This window comes from Sinocyclocheilus anshuiensis, unplaced genomic scaffold (genome assembly GCF_001515605.1).
Source record: "Sinocyclocheilus anshuiensis isolate Anshui unplaced genomic scaffold, SAMN03320099.WGS_v1.1 scaffold627, whole genome shotgun sequence".
Lineage (NCBI taxonomy): Eukaryota > Metazoa > Chordata > Actinopteri > Cypriniformes > Cyprinidae > Sinocyclocheilus > Sinocyclocheilus anshuiensis.
Genome location: NW_015549703.1, coordinates 222,625 through 244,785, shown reverse-complemented (window position 1 = coordinate 244,785; position 22,161 = coordinate 222,625). Strand labels below are relative to the sequence as shown.

Here is a 22,161-nt window from a genome sequence, read left to right as displayed (position 1 = left end):
TAAAACTAAAAACTAACTCTTCATATAAACGATTTCTTGGTATTACACATTTAAAAAAAAAATTCACATGGGTCTTTAGTAAACTTTAAAACTAACTCTTCATATAAACGATTTCTTGGTATTACACATTTAAAAAAAAAATTCACAGTACAAATGGGTCTTTATACATTATGTGGATCTGTTGTATCAAATAGTTTCAAAAACCCTTATCTAGACTCCTATAACAAAGTTGAGGAAGTGTACCAGAACTAGAACATATCCAAAGAAGCCAGTACTTTCCAAGCGATGATCCAAATTGCTCTCCAAGAAGACCATGATGCAAAAAACATGTGGCAGTAAAGAATGGCCCCTTTTTTTTTTTTTAATGTCCAAGGAAATATTCTTCCGTGCCTTATGATCTCCTCCATGTCCTAAACTTCTCCAGCATAACTCAGTTTAATGTGTTCAAGGTCAGAGTAGCTGCCGAGATTCTCCGCAGCAGTAACTGTGATGGCAGATGTTTAGCAGCCCCTCCTCGTCTAGCCGGACAGCCCCCACCTGCCCACCCCTGACCCCTATCTTTAGACCTCAGGACCCGTGGCCTGCATTCCCTAAGAAGATCGTTCTCTTGGTCTGAAAATATACACGCTGTCAGCATCCTCTCACACTGGCCATCAGTGCACGCCATGTCCTCTCGCCAAAGTCTCCTTTTTCTCAATCCTGGCGTGAAATCTGAGGATCAGAGTGTTCTAGAATCTGATGCCTGCTATTTCATCAGTGGGTTCTGCTGTTTCAGCAGCACATGTTTTGTAGAGTGCAAGGTCAGGCAATCGTCCTGCCCTGGCAGCTTTTCTTCAAGGAGCTTTGTTAACTATTAGCTGTATGTCTGAATCTCTCTCCCAGTTGGCTGAATGGAGTGTGCGTGTGTACAAATATCCATGCAGTCAGTGACACGGTTCTTTGGTTTCCCATATCGAATGTTATCTAGTGTTTTAAGATGTTGATATTTGAGGTCACAGAGGGTCAGATTGTTTCTACACAAGCAGTGAAATGAAATTAAACTGTGTCGGAACAGGTACGAAAGGCATAAGAAGTGATATACTTTGGTTGTTTAAGCTATACTGTTATGTACATTGCATTAAACGTTTGATTGACACTATTTTGCAGTTTATTTATGTTAATTGCTATATTAATGGTATGCATCATTTGCAGCCGACCCCTCCCTCCTCTCAGCCGATCCAGCAGCCGCCGGTGACCAGCAGACCGCTTGTTGAGAAGCAGCAGACAGGTGAGCTTTCACTCTGTTCAGTGTCAGGTCTGAACTGATCTGTCTGTAAAACATCAGCTAGTTTGACAGCACAGCCCATCAGTAGAATTTATTACTCTGTTGAACACTTAAGTGGCTCTTTTTCTTCGTTCAGACTTGGTGTAATACATTTTTGTGTTTTTCTGGGTTCATTTACAACTTTCTGATTCTGTCATTTTGTTCATGAAAGAAAATTCATTAATCAACCTCCTTACTCAGAAAGTGTGCCAATACTGGTTGAGCACTTTTGACTATGTTTTGCTGTTGTGACTGTACTGGTCAACCAGTTCATGCAGGTCTAATCTAGTGTTTTCAGCAGAGTTTTGAAGGCAGGGAGATTTAAAATGTAATCTCTGGTTTACTAATGCAGATATCATTCATGAAATAGTTTGCAAGGATTTCTTTGAGATGTGATAGACTAGAATGACTTTATAAAAACGGAGTGTTTTTATAGAAGCAGCCACTGTGGTATTTGGCGCCCTCTACTTGTGTAAAGCAAATTGGACAGTGTCTTTTTACATTAAATTGCATAAGTATTCTGAAAAAGTTGAGTTATTCAGATTTTGTTATAGATGGCTTAAACCCAAGGATGGATTGTGGCCCATTATTGGCATAAGGCATTATTGCAATTTTGATGTATACAGATCAACATTGCCACTATTTAATGTAATTATGATTTTTTTTAACTCACGGTTGTTACTTTACTTATTATATTTGTATACATTTATATTTGTGAAAATATCACAATTAAAATCTCTGTCAATTACATTTGTATCTGCCAGCTTACAAAGTTGAAAAACTGAAGTTTAATTATATGAGATACAGGTTTTATATCACAATTACAGAATGTGAAGTCACTGATAATAATAATAATTATCAAACCAACATTATTGATATTCTTATTCTTATTATATTTTAAAAATAAGGTGTCAGGTTTTTTTTTACTCGCATCAATATAATCATACATATATATTTTATAATATAACATAGTTTTTGTAAATGGTTTACTGAAGTGTTATCTTTCTTCAGAATGAGCTGAATTGGTAAGTTTTGTTGAACATTAGGCTCAGTCGGTTCTTCTTGGCAAACTTCTGGCTCCTACGGTGATTCTCGACAAACATCCGGCTCATATGGCGGTTCTCGAAAAACATCTGGCTCATATGGGGATTCCCGAAAAACATCTGTCTCCCACGGTGGTTCTCGGCAAACATCTGGCTCATACGGTGATTCTGAACAAACTTCTGGTTCGTATGGTTATTCCCAAACAAACTCTGGATCGTATGGTGATTCTCGACAATCATCGGGCTCATATGATGGTTCTCGACAAACTTCTGGCTCATATGGTGACTCTCGACAAACGCTTGACTCAGTTGGTGTTAGCAGGCAAACTTCAGGGTCATATGATGATTCTAGACAAGCTTCAAACTCTTTAAGTACATCAGGCTCAGCTGTCGATGGCATACGGTATTCTGTGGAGTCCAGGCTCGGTCCTGCAGGTTCAACAGGTGGGTCGCTAATGAAGAGATCAAAATCTCTCAAATGGACATGGAATTTCTGGATAGAAATTCTCAGCAGAAATTCTCAGCAGAATCTCAGAATTTCTACATGATGCTTTGCATGAAAAGCTGGCAAAACGCTGTGGATGTGTAGAGATGCTCAAGAGGGACTGCAGCAGACTGGGAGCAAGCAGTAGAGTTGCTGCACATGTATGGTGTTTATTGGTATAATTGTTATATTGTATTTGTATTGTTTTATCAAAACACTATGCTTATTGACCTGCTTATAGAAGCTTCTGCTGGTAGGCATATTCTTACATGAATATGTGGAGTTTGGCACATTTTCCTTGAATATTGTCATTGTATTTTTATTTTACTTTATTTGATTATTTCTTATCTTATCTTATCTTATCTTATCTTATCTTATCTTATCTCAAAAACATGTCCAGGTCACATTTCACCACAAAAAATAATAATAAATAAAATAAAAATATAAATGTATTTATTTGTTTTTTAAAATAAGACATTATAAGCCTTTTTAGGGCCATTTAGATATTCTGCATTCTAGCATTATTTTCATAAAAATGTAGCACATTTTCCCCTAAAATTCTCAATATCATAACGTGTCTGTATGTTTTACTTTTACAGTATTTTTTTTATTCCAATAATTCTCAATTAAATTCTTGTTACTATATTACAGGCATTTTTTAACATTAACTTAAATATATGCTGTACACCAAATGCTAGGTTAATTAAAATGTCCCTTTTTGCACTACAGTAACTTGAATCAGATTTATTTTGCATTTCAGTAAATTGAAAAATGGATTTGACAGGAAAAGTGTCACAGTGTAAAAAAAAATCTTATGTAAAAAAAAAAATTCTGGAAAAGAGGCTTCATTTTCTACATGCAAAGTCTAATTTCTTATTTTGTTCTGTTGAATTTGGGGTGAGATATGAGCCAGATATGTTTTCCAAAATGTAAAGCATATAAGAGTAATTGTTATTTTTATATTAATCAGATGTTTTCAAATTTACAGGTGCAAAAGGAGAGAAAGGAGACAGAGGAGAGCAGGGTGCCAAAGGTGACAGGGGTCTTGTGGGGCCGAAGGGCGATGCAGGATCTGGATCTGTGTCTGGTGGCGGTGCAAAAGAAGTGAAGGTGTGTTGAGTACTGTAAACCTCATTGAGTGTTTCTCTGAACAGCTTGGTTTCAAAATAAAGTCTTGAGAACCTGTCCGTTACAGTAATTTAACTATAGTAAAGGATGTTGTTTTTGTTAAAATAATCCAGCAATAATATAGTTCATTTAACTATAGACTGTTTACGGTTGTCAAGCAACATTAATCTACAATTCAACTGATATGCAATCTTAGGTGTGTGTATTTTGGTTAATGGTTCTGAATGTGGCTCATTCGCTCAGAATTGAGAGTCAGAGCTATTAGTTTTATAGAAGCAGCTATGTATCTAAACTATATAACAGCTTTTATAAAAACAATAACCCAAGCTCTGCTAATAGCTTATATGAGATGCCTTTTGAGTTTATATGAAGTGGTTGTTCAGCCACAATCGGAGATACAGGGCCCTTTTCTTTCATTGAATTGTTACATTGAAGTTTTATGCCCTTCAAAATTCACAGTAATGTGTCAATGATGGGGAGCTTGAATGTTCAGCCATCTGTTAGAGTGGTGAGAGTGGCAGACAGGTCAATCATTTTTGTCTGTGTTTTCACAGGGTGACGCAGGAGAGAAAGGAATAAAGGTTTGTTCTGATGCTTCTACCTTGACATAACTGTGACAACAGATTTTGCACCTGTTAAATGTGAATTAAAGGAAAAGTTCATGCCAAAATGAAAATCTTATCATTCACGCACCCTCTTGTCATTATTATTTTTTGTAAAACACAAAATTAGATAATAGGCAAACAGATGATCTGCCTAAAGTCTGTGTCACAGTCTTCAGCGGGTGTGCCCAGGAGGGCCACCAGATGACTGTGTTCTGGGAGCACATGGCTTGTGTTGTGTTTGTCTGTTGCCATGTGCTCTCTCCTGTCTATTGTCTGGCCCCTCCCATCTTGTTACCTCGTTATTGTTTAAGTTGCTCCACCTGTGTCTCCCTCGTTAGCCTCCTCGTTTGGTTCCTATTTATTCTCCTGGTGTCTGTCATCCTGTGCTGATCCGTCATTTCTCATTGTGTGTGTTATATGTCTGCATGGAGTGCAGTTTTGAGCCTGCCTGTCTGTTTTTCCCCCTCGGGGTGGTTTGAGTTGGTTTTTTGTTTAATTTTCATTATTAAAATAAATAACCATTTCTCCTGCAATTGAGTCCTCGCTTCATCTCCCCGCACGCACCGTGACAGTCTGTTTTTGTGTTTCATGAAATAAAATACTAATAATGAATGCAAAATTATCATTTGTTGCTGAGTTCCCACTTTAAGAGTAAATATTAATTTCCGATTTTAATGCATATTCGTTTACTGACATACATGAAGCTTTTTCTCATTTACAAAGCTTGAAGGCCATTCACACCAAGAACGATATTCTTTTAAATTTGGAATGATTTTTAAACCTATACCGTTATCATTATAGTTATCATCCTTTGTGTGAATGGGCTTTTGTTTATGCTCAAATCTCTCTTGATTTTTGGTTTCAGGGCAATCCTGGTTTTGGTTATCCTGGATCAAAGGGTGACCGTGGCCCTCCTGGGCCTCCAGGGCCTCCCGGTCCCGCAGGGCCCAGTGCAGAGGTAGAAGTGAGGGGAGATGGGTCAGTTCTGCAGAGGGTGGCAGGACCAAGAGGACCACCTGGACCATCAGGACCCCCTGGCCCTGCTGGAGCTGATGGGGAGCCGGTAAGCAGATCACAGTCAAAGGAATGGCTCAATTACTGTCTCTATTTTCTATTAGCGAATGCATTTCCGTTTAAAAGGAACAGCGTTATACCATAACCGTATGTGTCATAAGTGGTCTTGCATTTGCCGTTGATGTGTTAGAACAGTAATAGATCCCTATGGTGTTCCCCATCACAAGCAGAGAATGATGTTAATACAGGTTTAAGATATGCATCATTGCAAACACAAAGGCACATTGTGTTTCTGCCCTTGAGACTATGCATAATGCATTGGTCATATCTGAACAAAACTAATATTCTATCCTCTCCTTTATAGGGTGACCCTGGTGAAGATGGAAAAGCTGTAAGTAATGCATTTCATGAAACTCTGTTATAAAATAGACCTGGGTCAAGTACATTTTTCAATTTGAAATTATACCTGCTTGTGTATTTGGGGGTAACGGTTTGGTTTTACTCTACAAAATGGGAAGAAAAGTCTGATTGTATTTTTTATTTTGTGTGTTAGTGTTTGCATTCATACGTTTCATGTGCAAATAATTAAAAATCTGTTTTTGTAACAGGGTCAAGTTGGACCTCCTGGTTTTCCTGGAACTCCTGGGAGTCTTGGACTCAAAGGAGAGAAAGTAAGTATTGTTTGTCCATTATCGTGGTTTATTATGACAGTATCAGGGTTGTGCACCATTTAGAATTGAATGTGACTGCCTTTTATAGTATGTCAGTTTAACTTTTTGTTCTTATGTTTTCATTTTAGGGAGAACGAGGTGAAAGTCAGCCAGGACCTCGTGGGCCTCCTGGCCCACCGGGACCCCCATCTCGCTCTGATAGGCCTGTGAGTTCATTATTAGTCAGCTGTTTTTGTAATCGCTTTCCTTTTAAAATCTGTTTCATGATCTTTCCTCTGTATTTATTTTATAGACATTTGTAGACATGGAGGGTTCTGGATTTGATCTGGACAGTGTGCCGGTACGTCCTTATATTAACTTATAGCATTAACTTGTAGCATATAACAGCTAGAAATCTCCATTTTGGAACGACACGTCATTCATTGCTGATAATCTTCAATTTACTTCATATACACTAATGTTTGAAAAGTTTGGGGTTGGTAAGATTTTCTAATGTTTATGAAACAAGTCTCTTTTGCTCACCAAGGTTGCATTTATTTGATCAGAAATACAGTAAAAACAGTAATATTGTGAAATATTATTACAGTTTAAAATAACTGTTTTCTATGTCTAATATATTTTAAAATTCCTGTGATGGCATGGTTGAATTTTTAGTAGTTATCACTCCAGTTGTCAGTGTCACATGACTTCAGAAATGATTCTGATATGCTGATTTGATGCTCAAGATGAATGTCTTATTATTCAATGTAAAAAAAAAAATTGTTTTTGTGAAAACTGTGATAATATTTTTGGAAGTTGGAAAAATTGCATTTATTTGAAATGTTTTATAACATTATAAATGTCTTTACTGTAACATTGGATCAATTTAACATGCCCTTGCTGAATAAAAGTTGTCATTTCTTAAAAAAAAAAGAAAAATATATTTGTAAAGCAAAATGTGGCAGTTTTGTTAACATTTTATTTGTAATTCTTAAATTTTCTGTTTATAAAAGCTTGCAGTTTTTTACTTAGTAACTTTTTATTTGTTGATAGGCAATGCCTGGTTTGCCTGGTCTTCCTGGTCCCCCTGGTCCCCCCGGTCCCCCTGGCACTGGGTCTTCAGGCTCTGGTGGTTTTGGGCCTCCTGGACCTCCTGGGCAAAATGGAGCTCCAGGTCAACTGGTAAGTCTAATGTGACATGATGCATGTTTATAACCATTGGTTTGGATATGTTGTGTCAGAGACGTGGCCATGTGGGTAGGGTTGAGAATCGAAAATCGATTCCAGAATCGGATACTTAAGGTCAGGAATCGGATACTTGTCAAATAAAAATTTCGATTCCGCCTATCGATTCCTATGCGCTTTTTTTTTTCTTCCTGGAAACCGGACCTAGCTATCTGCCAGGACCTTGCTCGCTAATCTAAGCGCTCCAAAGCTTGGCTACCTTTGCGATCAGATGCCAAAAAAAGCTAAGTATAATATCTTTGATAGCTAAACATGTTGCAAGAGAGGTGTCACCACCAACATGACAAAGCACTTTAATTGAATAGATCGTTAAAGATTGCGAACACGATTCAAACACCAACATGATTATATTCCTAAATTACAATGATTCGTCTGTTTCATTCCTCAACCTTTGACATGTGCGATCATGTAGTGATCGCTTGGTTCGTCCGTGCAGAGTACGATCACATCAGTGTGATTCGAACATTTAAATGTACGTTCGCACTGCCGTTGACCTAAAGAGAGCAGCTGTCTGTCATGAATGAAACAGCTTCACAGTCTTTTCAGCCACACAGTATCATTATTTCTGTGTTACAAACATTCACAGAAGTACTGGGATAAAAGTTTATAGTTCAGATATAAACTCTGATGTGTACGGTAGCGATTAAAATAGAGTAAATCACCTTTTGAAAATTTGACACTTCAAATGAAGATTTGTCGATTACATTGTTACGCCAGTAGGTGGCGAAAAGGGGCTGTTAAAATGTATTTGTCTTTGAATCATACAAAAGATTTGTTCAATAATGCTGATTCATCTAGTAATGAAACAAGTACATCTTGAGTGAGTCATTGAATAATTTATTCTTAAATTACATGTGATTTTGTTTAGTTGTCTAATATCTTTTTCTTCAGAATCATGAGAGAACCTCAACTTCCATTGGGGAAAAAAAAGAAAAACAAAACAAAACTCAATTTATCCAGAATCATGCAGTTCTATTTTGCACACAAACAGCTCTTAAAGAGTCCAGTTTTTATGTAGCCTGTTCATTTTTGTTCATGGTATTCAGCTCCACTAAATGGTTTGCAAAAAAGAGACACAGGAAAAATGTTTGATATCATTATTTCATCACATTGGAATCGAAACTGGGAATCGAAAAGAATCGTAATCGATAAGCAGAATCGAAATTGGAATCGGAATTGATAAAATTCAAAAGATACCCAACCCTACATGTGGGTAATGTGTAGTGTTGGGCAAGTTACTCTAAAAATGTAATTAAATGACTGATTACTCCTTTTAAAAGCAATCAAGTTACTTTTCTGATTACTTTATTTCAAAAGTAATTAGTTACATTACTAGTTACATTACTTTTTCTGTACATCCATGAAATTTACATGAAAATAAAGTTTTGTGTCACCTAGCCACAACATCCCAGCATAAAAGCTCATGATAAATATTTGTTATTAAATCATCAACATTCACAAACCACTTTTATTTTTAACTAAATGCAAGCATAGGCTGCTGCGTACATGGTTTGGCAGGTCAGAATGCCAGCAAAGGGCATCCTTTTGTCTCAGTTTATCGCAATCTCATAAAGCTCTTTTATAATATATAGTCTTTCTACAATTCGTGTGTTATAATGAGAGGATTCGTGAGCACACAAATTTCAGCACTGCACAGTAGCTTCTGCACGTTTTGAGCGGTGAGTGGATTCTCTGATTGGCCACTACGTTCCAGAAATCAACATTGCTCAACGCTGCAAACACGTGTTATAAATAGAAACTCTGCCTATGCTTGTGCCTGTTAATCGTTTTTATGTTATATTAGTTGTTCTTGTTGCTTTTATGCAATAGATGAATAACAATTTTTTTAGATATTTTATATTTAGATATTTCTATTTTGCAGGAGTCCCGCGAATGATTTTATTCTCACACATCCCGCACACACACGAGTCTCTACGCACAGCTACAGAACGCACACTTTTCTCTCTCCATGCTGAGTTTTTCGTTGGTAGTATCCGCCTCACAGGCACATACGTAAGCAGTCAAAGTAGGTCTCAGGTTGAGGACGTTGCATGTGCTCCACCCTCTAAATGTTAAAACACTGCATTCTGTCAGCAATGATGTAACGCAGCAGTAACGCACAGAGACCTCGGCTTGGAACTATATGTAATTACTATTTTGGAAATTATAACGCATTAAATTACTCAGTTACTAAAAAAGTAATCAAATTACAGTAACGCGTTACTAAGTAATGCGTTACTGCCCAACACTGGTAATGTGTGTGCTCTTTGATTGTTTCTCCCTGTCATTTTGTGTCTTGTTAAAGTCATAAAAATTTTAAAATAAATAAATTCAAAAAAGGATCTTGTTTTTTTTAAATAGGGACTTCCAGGTCCATCAGGTGCTGATGGAAAACCAGGCTTACCTGGCCCAAAAGGAGAAAAGGTAGGAAGTCCAGTTTCTTCTATTAAAACCTAAAAATGAACAGTGAATTTACCTTTGTGATTAATAAACCTTTTAAATAATATTCATTATTCAATATTATTAATAATAATATTAAAATAAATTTTTATTTAATTTTAAACCTGGAAAAACCTTAAAAATTCTTTAGAAATTAAAGAAATCTTAAGAAAGTTACCTTAAAACATTTAATTATCTAAATTTTACTTTTTGTGGATGCTTGTGGAGAGTAAACATGCTCACAAGCCAGCGTGATGACATTAGTTTGTCTTATTGGAGACATTTGTAAATTAAGCATACATTTTAAATCCATTATTTCACTTGACATCAGGGCTTTCTGTAAAATTTCCCAAGTCTAGGGACAAAATATTTATGGCTAGGCTCAATGAGTGGGCAATAGCATACAGTAGAGGACACTGGTTGGACCCTCTCATCACAGTCTGTGCATACAAATGTTAATCCAACCTGGCAGTCTCTATAAAATGATTTCTAAAACATCCTTATGTTGTAATCACAAACGACTGGAACGGTCATGGAAAAGTCATGGCAATCCATTGGTAAAAAAGTGTAGGAACCCTGTCCATACATAGATAGCTGTGCTGGTCCTTTAATGGATTTGGACTTGCATAATTCAGCTCTGTTGAGATCCTTGTAATGATAGCTATCTTTAGACACTGGACTGATTTTTGTGCTCCACAGGGTGATGCCGGTGAGCTGGGCCTACCTGGACCTGTGGGAGAGAAGGTCAGTTTGCGTAATATGTGCACCTTGTGAGAAACCTCTAAAACACTTGTGTACAGTATGTACATGTTCGTTTGCATATCACATATTTAAATGTTAAGTATAAAGGTTCTGTACAAGCTCAGCAATCTGTAATGCTCTGTATGCTTTTAATAGGAATTAAATAAAAAAAATGTCATAATGTCCTATCCAGGCGTGACGAAGCAAGATCCTTTGAGAAGTAATCTGTCTGTCTTCACAATAATGATCACTAATATACATGTATAATATATAGTTTTGTGGAGCAGGATTTTGTACAAGTGAGATTTCACTGTCAGCATCAGAAATGCAAACCTGTAGATAAAGAGATTTTTTATATGTCATTTTTTAAACTTTTTTTCTAAATTTCATTAAAACCTATTTGATTTTGCTATTTTCAATTATCTTTTATGTACAGATTTCTTTGTTTGTTTTACTCTTTTCCAAGACCCAGACTTTCAGTCTTAAAGCATGGGAATCTATAATTAAATGGTTTTTTTTTTTTCGTTTTTTTTAAATCATAAAAATTACTTGACAATCATAAAAACAAATATGACAATTTAAGCAAAGTGAAATGATCATAAACCATTTCAGTATTTATAGTATTTTATGAAAATGATTTAGATAGTGTTCTTGGTTACCAAGCAGACAGAATTCCCTTAATGTAAAATTAACGTTTCCATTAAGATAAATATTATTTCATAACAGATTTTTTTATTGTGCACTATTTTCAATCAAGCTGTTATTTTGCTAAAAAAATACACCGTAAAAGATACATAAAAAGGAGTCGTTTTAATCCATAACTCTTTAAAATATAATTTGACGTATAATTTTACAACAGTGGGTACTTTGAAATGTAATGGAAATAACATTGTAGAGCAGTTGTTCATTATGAAAAGTGCCCATTGTTGAAGAAAAATGGAAGAATAACGTTGCTTTATTGTGTCACGCCTAGTTAGGACACTGTGTGGAAAGCTGTTTCAGAAAACAGCTTTTTCTGAAACAGCCAAACCCACTCAGGGTTCTTTTATGTTTCTGTCTCTGTAGCAAAACTCCTACTTTCCCAGCTATCTCTACGATCTTCTCTCCTACTCTACCTCATCCTTCTCTAAAGCTGCAGGGTGGCAGGTAGCAGGTCTTGAGTGTGGCAATCGATTTTCTTCACAAACATTTCAACTTTCTACACTACAGTTCTAATACTTGAAATGTAACATTATATTACTATACTGATGGTAGTGTGGACTCTTTGTGATGCATTGTCTGAAAGTGCAAACTAACATGTTGTGCTCTTGGTATCTTGAAAGCTAACTTCACTGATCTAGTAGTCACCTTTTTCATTGATTTCTTTCTCCTTGTGTTTAAAGGGTGCCAAAGGTTCTTCTGGTTCCCCTGGCCTTTCTGGAGAGGGTGGACTTGCTGGTCTTCCAGGACCAATGGGACCTGTTGGACCACCAGGGCCACCTGGTCCTCCTGGCCCAAGCTATCATGTTGGTTTTGTAAGTATTAGTCAATCATACTTAGCATCTCACAGTCTTTTAGGAAAAATGCAAAAATATTGAGCTCTCTGTATGTGTTCAGGATGATATGGAGGGCTCTGGTGTTCACTTCAGTTCAGTCCCTGGAGTAAGAGGACCAGTAGGAATCCAGGTTTGTTTTTCTGTTGTACTTTTATTTACCATTGTTGATCTGTAGCAGTTAATTTACTGCAATCCTATTTAATTTCAGGGACCTCCTGGTGCCCCAGGACCACAAGTAAGACTTCATTTATTTGTTCAAATGAGAATTATATCCTAAAGATATCATCTTTAGATCATACCTAGAGGACTTTTTGAATTAAATTTAATATCTTGTTCCTCAGGGTAAGCCTGGCTTCCCAGGATTTCCTGGTGAGAAAGGCAGTGAGGGTCCTCAGGGAAAAGATGGCCAGCCTGGTTTGGATGGCTTCCCTGGACCACAGGTGCGTTTAATTTTAATAAAACTCTTAGGTGAAAATGTATTAAACAGCCACTCTGATGTGCAGTACTTCAGGCTGATTTCAATGTTTTGCATTTTCCTGCAGGGACCAAGGGCCGACAAGGGAGACCGAGGTGATAGGGTGAGTTTACTTTTGGTCTGAAGTGGTTTAGTGACTTTGAAATCGTAAATGACTTATTTAATCATTGTTCAATGTGATCATTTGTTTAGGGTGAACCTGGTCGAGATGGAAATGGACTTCCAGGTCCACCCGGCCCCCCTGGACCACCTGGACAAATTATTTATCGTTATTCTGAAAATGTAAGTCTTCACATTTATATTGCTTTTTTGCCTATAATGGTTCATGTTTTAATTTGAACTGTTTGTCATTTTTTTCTGTACAGTATGATGAAACTGGAGGACCGGGGCCTCAGGTATGAAAATGTTTCTTCTGGTAGTCTATTGTTAATATGATAGATGGCATTAGGATAGCAGAAACTGTCTTGTCGGCATTGAAAAACAGACTCATAATATCAAATTTTGTAATATTCATAAATTGTTTATATGATTTTCAGGGTGGGGCTGGTTTTCCTGGTCAAGCAGGATTCCCAGTAAGTACTGCATTACATATATATATATATATATATATATATAAAACTTTATTGTCAGAATTATGTGTTTTATAATCAATCTTACACTCCATCTACTTAACCAATCAGGGCCCAATGGGACCAAAGGGTGACAGAGGAGAACCTGGTTCACCAGGCTATGGCATTAAGGTTTGTAAGCAAAAACCAATAGATAAATCCTAAAATGAAGTGTTTAAAAACCCAGAGTTCACTGCAGCATAATTTTGTTTGTAGGGGGAGAAAGGAGAATCCGGACTAATTCTTGGACCTGATGGAAACCCACATTACCTTGGTGGACTGACAGGCCAAAAGGTTTTGTTTTGTTGTTTTTGGTTTGAAAGTGAATTGGATATTGAAGTGTCCAGGAAACATACAGTTTCGACTTTTGGCCACTAAATAATTAAAATAAATAAAAGTTCCTTTTGTGTTTCTTCATATTTTTAATGACTTAACTAACATTCAAAAATGAGGAAAATACTAAAGATTAAATAGGTGTACAAACATTTTAGTATTGTACATCAAAATGAATTAGTTTTTTTCTCTCTGTAGGGTGAGAGAGGGCTTTCTGGACCAGTCGGATCTCCTGTATGTTTGTATTTGTTACATTTTTTTTATTTTACATGAAAAGTTAACACCATCATATATTTGGAACATTCTGAGCAACATCTAAGTCATACCTCATTTTATTCAGGGTCCAGCTGGCCCTTTTGGTTTGAAAGGTGAATTTGGAATGCCAGGCAGACCCGTAAGTCTCAACTTTCATCAACAAAAAATATTCCATGACAGACAACAGCATATTTAACTGACTGTGTACTTAAATTCATTTTCTGACTGCAGGGCCGTCCAGGTGTGAACGGATACAAAGGAGAGAAGGGAGAACCAGGGTCAGGCTCTGGATATGACTACCCAGTCAGTACACCACAAGCTCTTGAATTTGAAAATAAATGCAGTTTGTTCCTTTGTTGATTGTTATATAGATAGCTTTTCCCTCAAAAGTTATTTTGTGTCTTTTCAAGGGTCCTCCTGGTCCCCCAGGACCCCCTGGTCCCCCTGGACCTGCTGTGCCCTTGGACAGATTCGGTGTAAGTGCTTTTTGTGTCAAATAAGCTGTAATTCATGCATGAAATGTTGCAAATTGAGCTCCATATACTGGCTATGTTGAATTGAAGTGGTCATGATTGCAACAGCAATAATTTGCTATCTTCTTTTTCCATTTTAGAGATATGAAGATTATTCGAGGCACTATCCAGGTAGGTTGTTACAGTCATTCTTGTCACAGCAGATAATGAAAAGATATTTTGTCACAAGGTCCTTAAAGTCAATGTGAAATCAAAATGTACTCTTATTTATGTTGTTAAAGTACTTTCGTGATCTTACTGTACATGATTTAACTGTGAATGGTTTCTAAAAAAAAGACATAAAATTCTGCCTCTTAAACCGTTTTTCTTTACTGCTGATGTAATGAACTTCACTTTGGTCCAATTATTTCCCAATGGATAAAATCAGGTCCCAACCTACATTTTATTTCCCTTTCAATGACTTGTTTTGCTCAAAAATATTCAACATTACAGGAGAAAATGTATTGAGAGCTGCGTTTCATATTAATTTGAACAGAAATGAGTTCAAATGTTCAAATTCTAATATATTCGACAACATTGAACAATGTGTTGTTTTGTTTTCCTAAGCTATGAAAGGAGAGAAAGGAGACCAGGGAGCTGCTGGTGTTCCAGGATCACCAGGTAAAATTGACCACTGTTGCTGTTTCTAGACATTCAGGGCCAATGGCAGGCGAGAATAACAAGGCTGTCTCTGCCTCTGTAAATTTTAGTGACTCCCTGGCTAAAGTTCCCTGACTTACTAGCTTGACATCATCGTTATTTAATGTATTTAATGCAATAAATATTGCATATATTTTTTTTCCACAGGTTTTTCCTCTAACATTGATATATATGCCCTAAAGGTATGTGATTCTCTAAATGAAAGTATTGATGAAACAATATGATTATGATTTATCCAATTCAAAACATGGCATCTGTTTCCTCAGAATGAGATGAAGGGGGAGCACGGTGAGCCCGGTCTTAAAGGAGAGCCAGGAGGTGGATTTTATGACCCTCGTTTTGGAGCTGTACAAGGACCACCAGGAAACCCTGGACTTCCTGTAAGAATTATTGGGTATTTCTAGACACAACCTGAATTGAGTACTTACCTACATATGAATGGTCTCATCAAAGACATCTTTTCCAGGGACCTAAAGGAGACTCAATCAGAGGTCCCCCTGGACCGCAGGGCCCACCAGGACCTCCTGGAGTTGGTTATGATGGTCGTCCAGGAAACCCAGGACCTCCTGGAGCCCCTGGTCCTCCAGGGTCACCGTCATTGCCAGGAGCCTACAGACCACGTAAGAAAAAATAAGTACAATTCTTAACAAACAGAATATTTTTGAGGAATTTAAATAACAGACAGTGTTGTATGATTTTTGTTTATTTTTAGCACTCAGTATTCCCGGACCTCCAGGTCCCCCTGGCCCACCAGGAATTCCTGGCACAGGATCTGGGGTGAGTGTGGGACATTGATGAAAGAAACTACTAATGGGCGCGTATATGATTACACACCTGATACTTTATACTTTAATCATACCCATGGTTTTAAATGTGCCAGCAGGTGGCTTTCCTGAGGTCTTATGACATAATGATGGCTACAGCACGCAGACAGACTGAAGGTGCTTTGATTTACATTTTGGACAGAAACGATCTCTACCTCAGAGTTCGGGATGGTGTCAGACAAGTGATGGTATTGTGCTCATTTTTATTCACACCTTTTCATTTATTGCAAAAATATTAAAAATGCATTTCATACATAAAATACTTTGATAATGATTTTTATAATGATCATTTGTTGAAAAAAAAAAATCGTCTGCCAAATTAAAGTTAATGTTGTTGTATAACCAACATACAGATTTTGTTGTCATGTGACAAGTAAACCATAAAACAGGAAATTATATTTAAGTCATGACAGTTACAATGCATGACATCATAAATATCATGACTGTCAGGGTCAGTAAGTTCATTAAAAATGTTATAATTGCCATTTTTATGGCATGGCAGGATTTGTTCTGTTTGTCATATGAGATAACCCCACAAAAATTGTATCTTATTTAATAATTGTAAATAAATAAAGAAATGTGTTTGAATGTGATGTTTTTTTTTTTGGAAAATAGAAAGATTCTTTCATTGCTGTAAGTCAATAACCAAACTGTTTTCTTGATGCCATCGGGGTGGCGGTGACACTTGAGACTTGGGCCCGTCATCGCTGCTTGCAACTATATTATTATTATTATTATTATTATTATTATTATTAGATTATTTATTATTTGGAAAGTAGTTATTTAAGAACACTCAAATGCACTCCAGGAGTAATACAATTTTATAATTTTTTTTAGTTGGTCACACCACTTGCCATTGTTAGAGCCGCTAAATCAAAATTATGGTATGATAATATAAAATGACATATTTTTTTTTCAGACAGAAAACCATCATGAATGCACATATTTACATTTACATTTACATTTAGGAAGTAGGCAGAAAACGAAATATTCCTTCCTAGCAGCAAGTAATAATTCCAACAGCAGATCTATAAACAAGTATTATGCAGGACACTCACGTGCAGCCGTCTGTCTCTTCTGTTGACTAATCGCTTGACCCTATTTCTAGGAACATGGTGTTTTAAAGTAGTTTTTTTTTTCATAAATTTTATGCATTATTATTTGTCATTACATTTATGCATTCTTATTTGTCAAAACATTACAGTATAAGGATTTACTCTTTTTTTTTTTTTTTTTTTTTAACGTCTTCTCAAATTTTAACACAGTTTTCCTTTTATTTGCAGCTTGGAGATTATAAACCCTTCTATGGAGGGCTGGTAAGCAGTGCGAATAAAGCTCTTTTTTTATGCTTTAACATTCAAATAAGCACCCACAGTTTAATCAAAGGAGGTTGGAATTAGTGGATGTGCATATCAATTCCTGAAGGTATGACTAGCTTGTTGGCTCTTCCTCAGGACAATGAAGTGGCAGCGGTCCAGCCGCCCCCTGTTGTTCACTATTCCCAAGACCACACAGCTAACAATGGAGCAGAGCAGATTTCTCCACCGCACCCGCCGATCGAGTTTCCAAGGAGGGAGCCAGAGAATAGAAACCCCAATGCACCCGACTCCCGTTACCCAGATCAACGATACCCACCCTACACCGATAACAAGTACACTGATCCTGTACAACCACACAGATACCCTGTACAACCAGAGAGGAACCCCATCACTCCAGCCCGCCACCCCAGCCCTCCTGTCAATCAACCAGAAGGACACGTCCACACTTCCGGACCAGGGGTTAGTTCCATCAACTTCATCGCAACATTCGCACAGGTCCCCTGTGTTTATTTCCTTTTTGACGCCATTTTCATTTTCTGTACAGTTGCATCTTATTGCCCTGAATTCTCCACAAGTGGGCAACATGAGAGGCATTCGTGGGGCAGACTTCCTGTGCTTCCAGCAGGCTCGCGCCGTGGGCCTGAAGGGAACATTCAGAGCCTTCCTGTCTTCCAAACTTCAGGACCTCTACAGTATCGTTCGCAAATCTGACAGAGAGACATTACCGATTGTTAACTTCAAGGTGTGTACTGTAGCAGTGTTTTTTTTTTTTTAGTATCAGTGAGATGCTATTATTGTTTTTTAAGATTTTGAATTTCTTCTTGTAATTTCTTCTTTCATATTACTTTTAGTTAAAATTTTTGTCATTTTTATTAGTTTTTATGTACGTCTGTATAGTTTTATTATCTTTAATGTATTTTTATTTCTTTTTTATGGTTTTAGTTTTAGTAAACAAATAATAACCCCGTTGTGTATTCCATTACTCATACAGATATTAATTCAAGGTATTTAAAGTAATAAGCCATAAAATTACAGTGATTTTTACCCTCTTTAAGGGTTGTTTTTAAGCAGAGCACATTGCCTAATATCCCTTTAACCACTGTAAAATCACTACAATCTATTTGCTTTTATAAAGTAGAGACAACAACATGATAAAAATGTATTAATATTAATAATAAAGTGTCAGATCAGATACTAAATCTAAAATATTATGTTTTTTTTCCACTATGTAGAATTATTATTAGTCTAACACTGTCTGTCATGTTCTGTTGCAACACTAGGTTTTCAGCGAAAACCGTTTATCTTCGTTTTACATGAAAATGTGTTTTTTTTAAATCATGCAGCCCAGTTGAAAATTCATCATTCATAAATATTTCAATGTTTTTGAAAAGTTCAAAACTCATGCCTTTTATGTTCTCTCAAGAAGCTTCCCTCGTTTTTTTTGCTTTTTCAGGCTTGTAGAATTCTGTATTGGCACTGAGTGTTCATTTGATCTTTTGGATCATTTTGACAATTTTTCAAGACCAAACTTACCCAATGACCTCACTAGATGATCTTGAATCTTTTCATGGCATTGATATTCTCCTCTGCAGGATCAAGTCCTTTTCAGAAGCTGGGAGTCTCTCTTCAGTGACTCAGAGAGCAGGATGAAGGACAATGCTCCTATCTACTCGTTTGATGGCAGAGATGTCCTGCGGGACAGTGCCTGGTGAGTGCCAGTGGCTTTGGCTGATCCTGTGAACCCTTCAAACAGAGGCCTCAGCAGAGCATCCTGTCACTTTTCATTTTCCTTTAAAAACACTCAGAGAACTGGAGCTAGAGATGAATGCAATATAAAATATTGTTATCTATCTATCTATCTATCTATCTATCTGTGACGAGAGGGGCGGGGCCGAGAGCCGTGGGAACGGAGCGAGGCCGGTGGAGAAAATGCTAATGCACGACACCTGTGCCACTCACCGGTCTCGAGTCCCACGGAGGAGCTCCGGAAGGATAAAAGGAGGAGTGACGACAGTGTTGGACCAGGCCTGGTCCTCCCTCCTCCAACACTGTCGTCACTCCTCTTTTTATGTGTGTTGGACCAGGCCTGGTCCTCCCTCCTCCAACACTGTCGTCACTCCTCTTTTTATGTGTGTTGGACCAGGCCTGGTCCTCCCTCCTCCAACACTGTCGTCACTCCTCCTTTTATCCTTCCGGAGCTCCTCCGTGGGACTCGAGACCGGTGAGTGGCGCAGGTGTCGTGCATTAGCATTTTCTCCACCGGCCTCGCTCCGTTCCCACAGCTCTTGGCCCCGCCCCTCTCGTCACACTATCTATCTATCTATCTATCTATATATCTATCTATCTATAGTTCTATCTATAGTTCTATCTATCGTTCTGTGTATCTATAATTGTTCTAACATTCATTCTAACTACAGTATATAATTTTATCTATCATTCTATCATTCATTCTATCTTTATGTTGATTCTGTCACTCTATTCTAAATCTTTCAACAATTCAGTGCCCAAATTTTAGGCTGGTCCAATGATTGACTCTTCCTCAGAACTCATTGTAGCTGTCTGGTACCTTGTAACAAAATGTAGTTTCCCAGTTGATGGATTAAAAACTTGTGCATCCTGATCCCACAGTCAGGCAATGCGATTTGACTTTGCAATTTTGGAAAGGTGTTCCTGCTTTTGAATGCAGTCTGAGGCTATCTTAAACCACCTAAATTGATTGTTTTTCTTCCTCTATCCTGTAGGCCAGAGAAGATGATCTGGCATGGGTCCAGTGGCAGGGGTCACAGGCAGACGGATAACTACTGTGAGACGTGGAGGGCCGGAGACCGTGCGGTGACAGGCTTGGCCTCATCTCTACAGGCTGGCCAGCTCCTCCAGCAGACCTCCAGCAGCTGCTCCAGTTCCTACATCGTGCTGTGCATCGAGAACAGCTACATGACACAATCAAAGAAATAAAGCCGTCCTGAAGAGCCTTTGAACACTCGACACAAGAATTTATACAGACCCATTTCCCTCCAGTAGATGTCTGTATGTAACGAATGAAAAAAAAAAAGAAAATGACAAATTTTTTAAAAAAGAACTGAGTCTGCCTTAAGGAGAATTTGCCAGTCATTTGTTCCCTCACCGTAACGCCAAAGAGGCAGGTTGAACGTGGAGGTGTTTGCTCTCTCTCAGGGCATTGGCACATATTTTTCAGGGGTTTAAACCAGAGAAGTGAGGCCAACTGAGGCAGTGTTTTTAACTGTATCCATATAAAATTTTGTATATGAATTGTTTGTCATCTGTGTTGTTTTTTGTTTTTTTTTGAAGATGTCTTAATTGGTATATTTAACCAATTTTAGCTATATTTTTTGTGTAACTTCTTCCACTTATTTGTCTGTACCGTTTCCATTTTCATCCAAGGTTTGTTGGATACTGAGGGGCAAACCTGACATCTTAGTTTTAGGATTTCAAAAAGAGAAAATATTTATTTTGCAATAAAGAGAGCTAAAATATGATTTGAAACTGTAAACCATACTTTTTTTTTCTATTTTAGTGAGCACTTTTACTTACTTCCACAGATAAAAGTGCAAGACTAGTTAACTGTAGCCACTCTCTCGAAAAAGCTCTTGTGGGCAAAAAGAAGATGCTTTGAATAATTCAATACTTATCCCTCAAGAGTTTTTGTACAAAACAAATTTATTTTAAATACTTCTCTTGCATTTATGGGATCACTGTGTGTGTTTTTTTTTTATTGTGATTCATGTGAAATTTCATATGGACGTTCTTCTTAGTGTCATTGTTTTACACTTCTGGTTGATTCCAGAAGTTTTGATAAAGCAAAGTGAATGATTTAAGTAAAGAGGGGAAGCCGCAAGATTTTTGTAACAAATATTAATTTAAAAAATTCTGTTACTCAAAAATAGCAGTTACATGTCCTATAACTCATTGGACATTTCAGAGGCTTTGGTTGCATTCGGTGCTTTTCACTGATGAAACAGCTGCTGACAGTGTTGTTTGGGAGAGACAGATGTGTTTTATGAAGACACTTTATCTTCTATCCATATGGAATTTCAGACACCTAATCCACTGTAGTGCTACTGATGTATTCAGTACAATCCTGTGGGCTTGTAGTCTTTTTTTAACCAGTTTGTGCTGTACCATGTCTCAGAGGTACTGAATAAATGATTTTGTTTTTGTTTGCCACAGTAACTTTGGCACTAGTTCTTGTGTATCAAAATCTATTTTCTTAAAACCTGAACTGTCTACACATATCTTAGTCTGTGTTGTCTATTCATGCACAATATTAACATATCAGAAATTCATTCACAAGCCATTTCATATCATGAATGTGTTTACTGTTCACTGACTGATTACTAAAAAATAAAGGTACATTTTTCTTCTCCCAAGTATTAAGTATGTATTTTAGACATTCAATTCATAAAGGTTTTTACCTATTGTTTTCGTTTGTGAGATTCATGTTTCTCCACAATCATTAGATGTTTAAAAGAGTATTTCACCCAAAAATTGCTATTTACTAAAGTGATATATTCATCAAAACAAATATTTTGAAGAACTCACTGTCAGGTTAAGATTAAGTGACTTTTGGTATATATCCTTGCTTCTAGTTCACATAAAAGCCACCTTTGATCAGCTTAAGTGCTCTTCATTCTCAATGCTTGGAACTGTAAACTATGCGTTTCTACTAAATGCTGTTTAAGCACTGAAATACTCTCTGGCAAATGTCTTCTGTGCACCTATGGCAAAGGGCCCCAAAGTCCTGATTCATGCATGTCTCTAAATTGCACAGCGTGCCCCTTTGATGACATTGCAATCCCTCCTCAATGCCTATTGCACTGATTCTCTGTCCGCCTGAAGGGTTTTACAGCCTGTTCAATAGGATTTAGCAATGTGGCCTTGAGAGGGCCTCAAGGCACAAATCAAAGACTGCTGACAGCCAGCTGGTGAAGCGGCCCCTTTTGTATCTCAGGACTTAAAGGTCCTCTGCA

The 22,161-nt window shown here is 37.3% G+C and overlaps 1 protein-coding gene across 4 annotated transcripts in view; it reads left to right on the top strand.

The window, feature by feature from the left end:
- LOC107660582 (collagen alpha-1(XVIII) chain-like) overlaps positions 1 to 21,426 on the top strand; it is a 96,669-nt gene extending 75,243 nt beyond the window's left edge. For 2 of the 4 annotated variants that reach the window (XM_016449919.1, XM_016449918.1), the window contains 38 exons: positions 1,192 to 1,267; positions 2,350 to 2,790; positions 3,819 to 3,940; positions 4,513 to 4,539; positions 5,429 to 5,626; positions 5,942 to 5,968; positions 6,186 to 6,248; positions 6,377 to 6,454; positions 6,541 to 6,588; positions 7,281 to 7,409; positions 9,834 to 9,896; positions 10,611 to 10,655; positions 12,035 to 12,166; positions 12,249 to 12,317; positions 12,396 to 12,422; positions 12,529 to 12,627; positions 12,730 to 12,765; positions 12,855 to 12,944; positions 13,028 to 13,057; positions 13,199 to 13,234; positions 13,343 to 13,402; positions 13,487 to 13,564; positions 13,802 to 13,837; positions 13,944 to 13,997; positions 14,090 to 14,161; positions 14,269 to 14,334; positions 14,472 to 14,502; positions 14,938 to 14,991; positions 15,178 to 15,212; positions 15,297 to 15,410; positions 15,497 to 15,650; positions 15,743 to 15,807; positions 15,911 to 16,042; positions 17,138 to 17,170; positions 17,309 to 17,632; positions 17,718 to 17,915; positions 18,766 to 18,881; positions 19,915 to 21,426. In XM_016449919.1, coding sequence (XP_016305405.1) covers positions 1,192 to 1,267; positions 2,350 to 2,790; positions 3,819 to 3,940; positions 4,513 to 4,539; positions 5,429 to 5,626; positions 5,942 to 5,968; positions 6,186 to 6,248; positions 6,377 to 6,454; positions 6,541 to 6,588; positions 7,281 to 7,409; positions 9,834 to 9,896; positions 10,611 to 10,655; positions 12,035 to 12,166; positions 12,249 to 12,317; positions 12,396 to 12,422; positions 12,529 to 12,627; positions 12,730 to 12,765; positions 12,855 to 12,944; positions 13,028 to 13,057; positions 13,199 to 13,234; positions 13,343 to 13,402; positions 13,487 to 13,564; positions 13,802 to 13,837; positions 13,944 to 13,997; positions 14,090 to 14,161; positions 14,269 to 14,334; positions 14,472 to 14,502; positions 14,938 to 14,991; positions 15,178 to 15,212; positions 15,297 to 15,410; positions 15,497 to 15,650; positions 15,743 to 15,807; positions 15,911 to 16,042; positions 17,138 to 17,170; positions 17,309 to 17,632; positions 17,718 to 17,915; positions 18,766 to 18,881; positions 19,915 to 20,128 — 3,672 coding nt within the window. In that variant the 3' untranslated portion in view covers positions 20,129 to 21,426. The remainder of the gene's footprint in view (positions 1 to 1,191; positions 1,268 to 2,349; positions 2,791 to 3,818; positions 3,941 to 4,512; positions 4,540 to 5,428; positions 5,627 to 5,941; positions 5,969 to 6,185; positions 6,249 to 6,376; positions 6,455 to 6,540; positions 6,589 to 7,280; positions 7,410 to 9,833; positions 9,897 to 10,610; positions 10,656 to 12,034; positions 12,167 to 12,248; positions 12,318 to 12,395; positions 12,423 to 12,528; positions 12,628 to 12,729; positions 12,766 to 12,854; positions 12,945 to 13,027; positions 13,058 to 13,198; positions 13,235 to 13,342; positions 13,403 to 13,486; positions 13,565 to 13,801; positions 13,838 to 13,943; positions 13,998 to 14,089; positions 14,162 to 14,268; positions 14,335 to 14,471; positions 14,503 to 14,937; positions 14,992 to 15,177; positions 15,213 to 15,296; positions 15,411 to 15,496; positions 15,651 to 15,742; positions 15,808 to 15,910; positions 16,043 to 17,137; positions 17,171 to 17,308; positions 17,633 to 17,717; positions 17,916 to 18,765; positions 18,882 to 19,914) is intronic. The other 2 variants (XM_016449921.1, XM_016449920.1) reach the window with 2 other exon arrangements.
- The last annotated feature ends 735 nt before the right edge of the window (positions 21,427 to 22,161 follow it).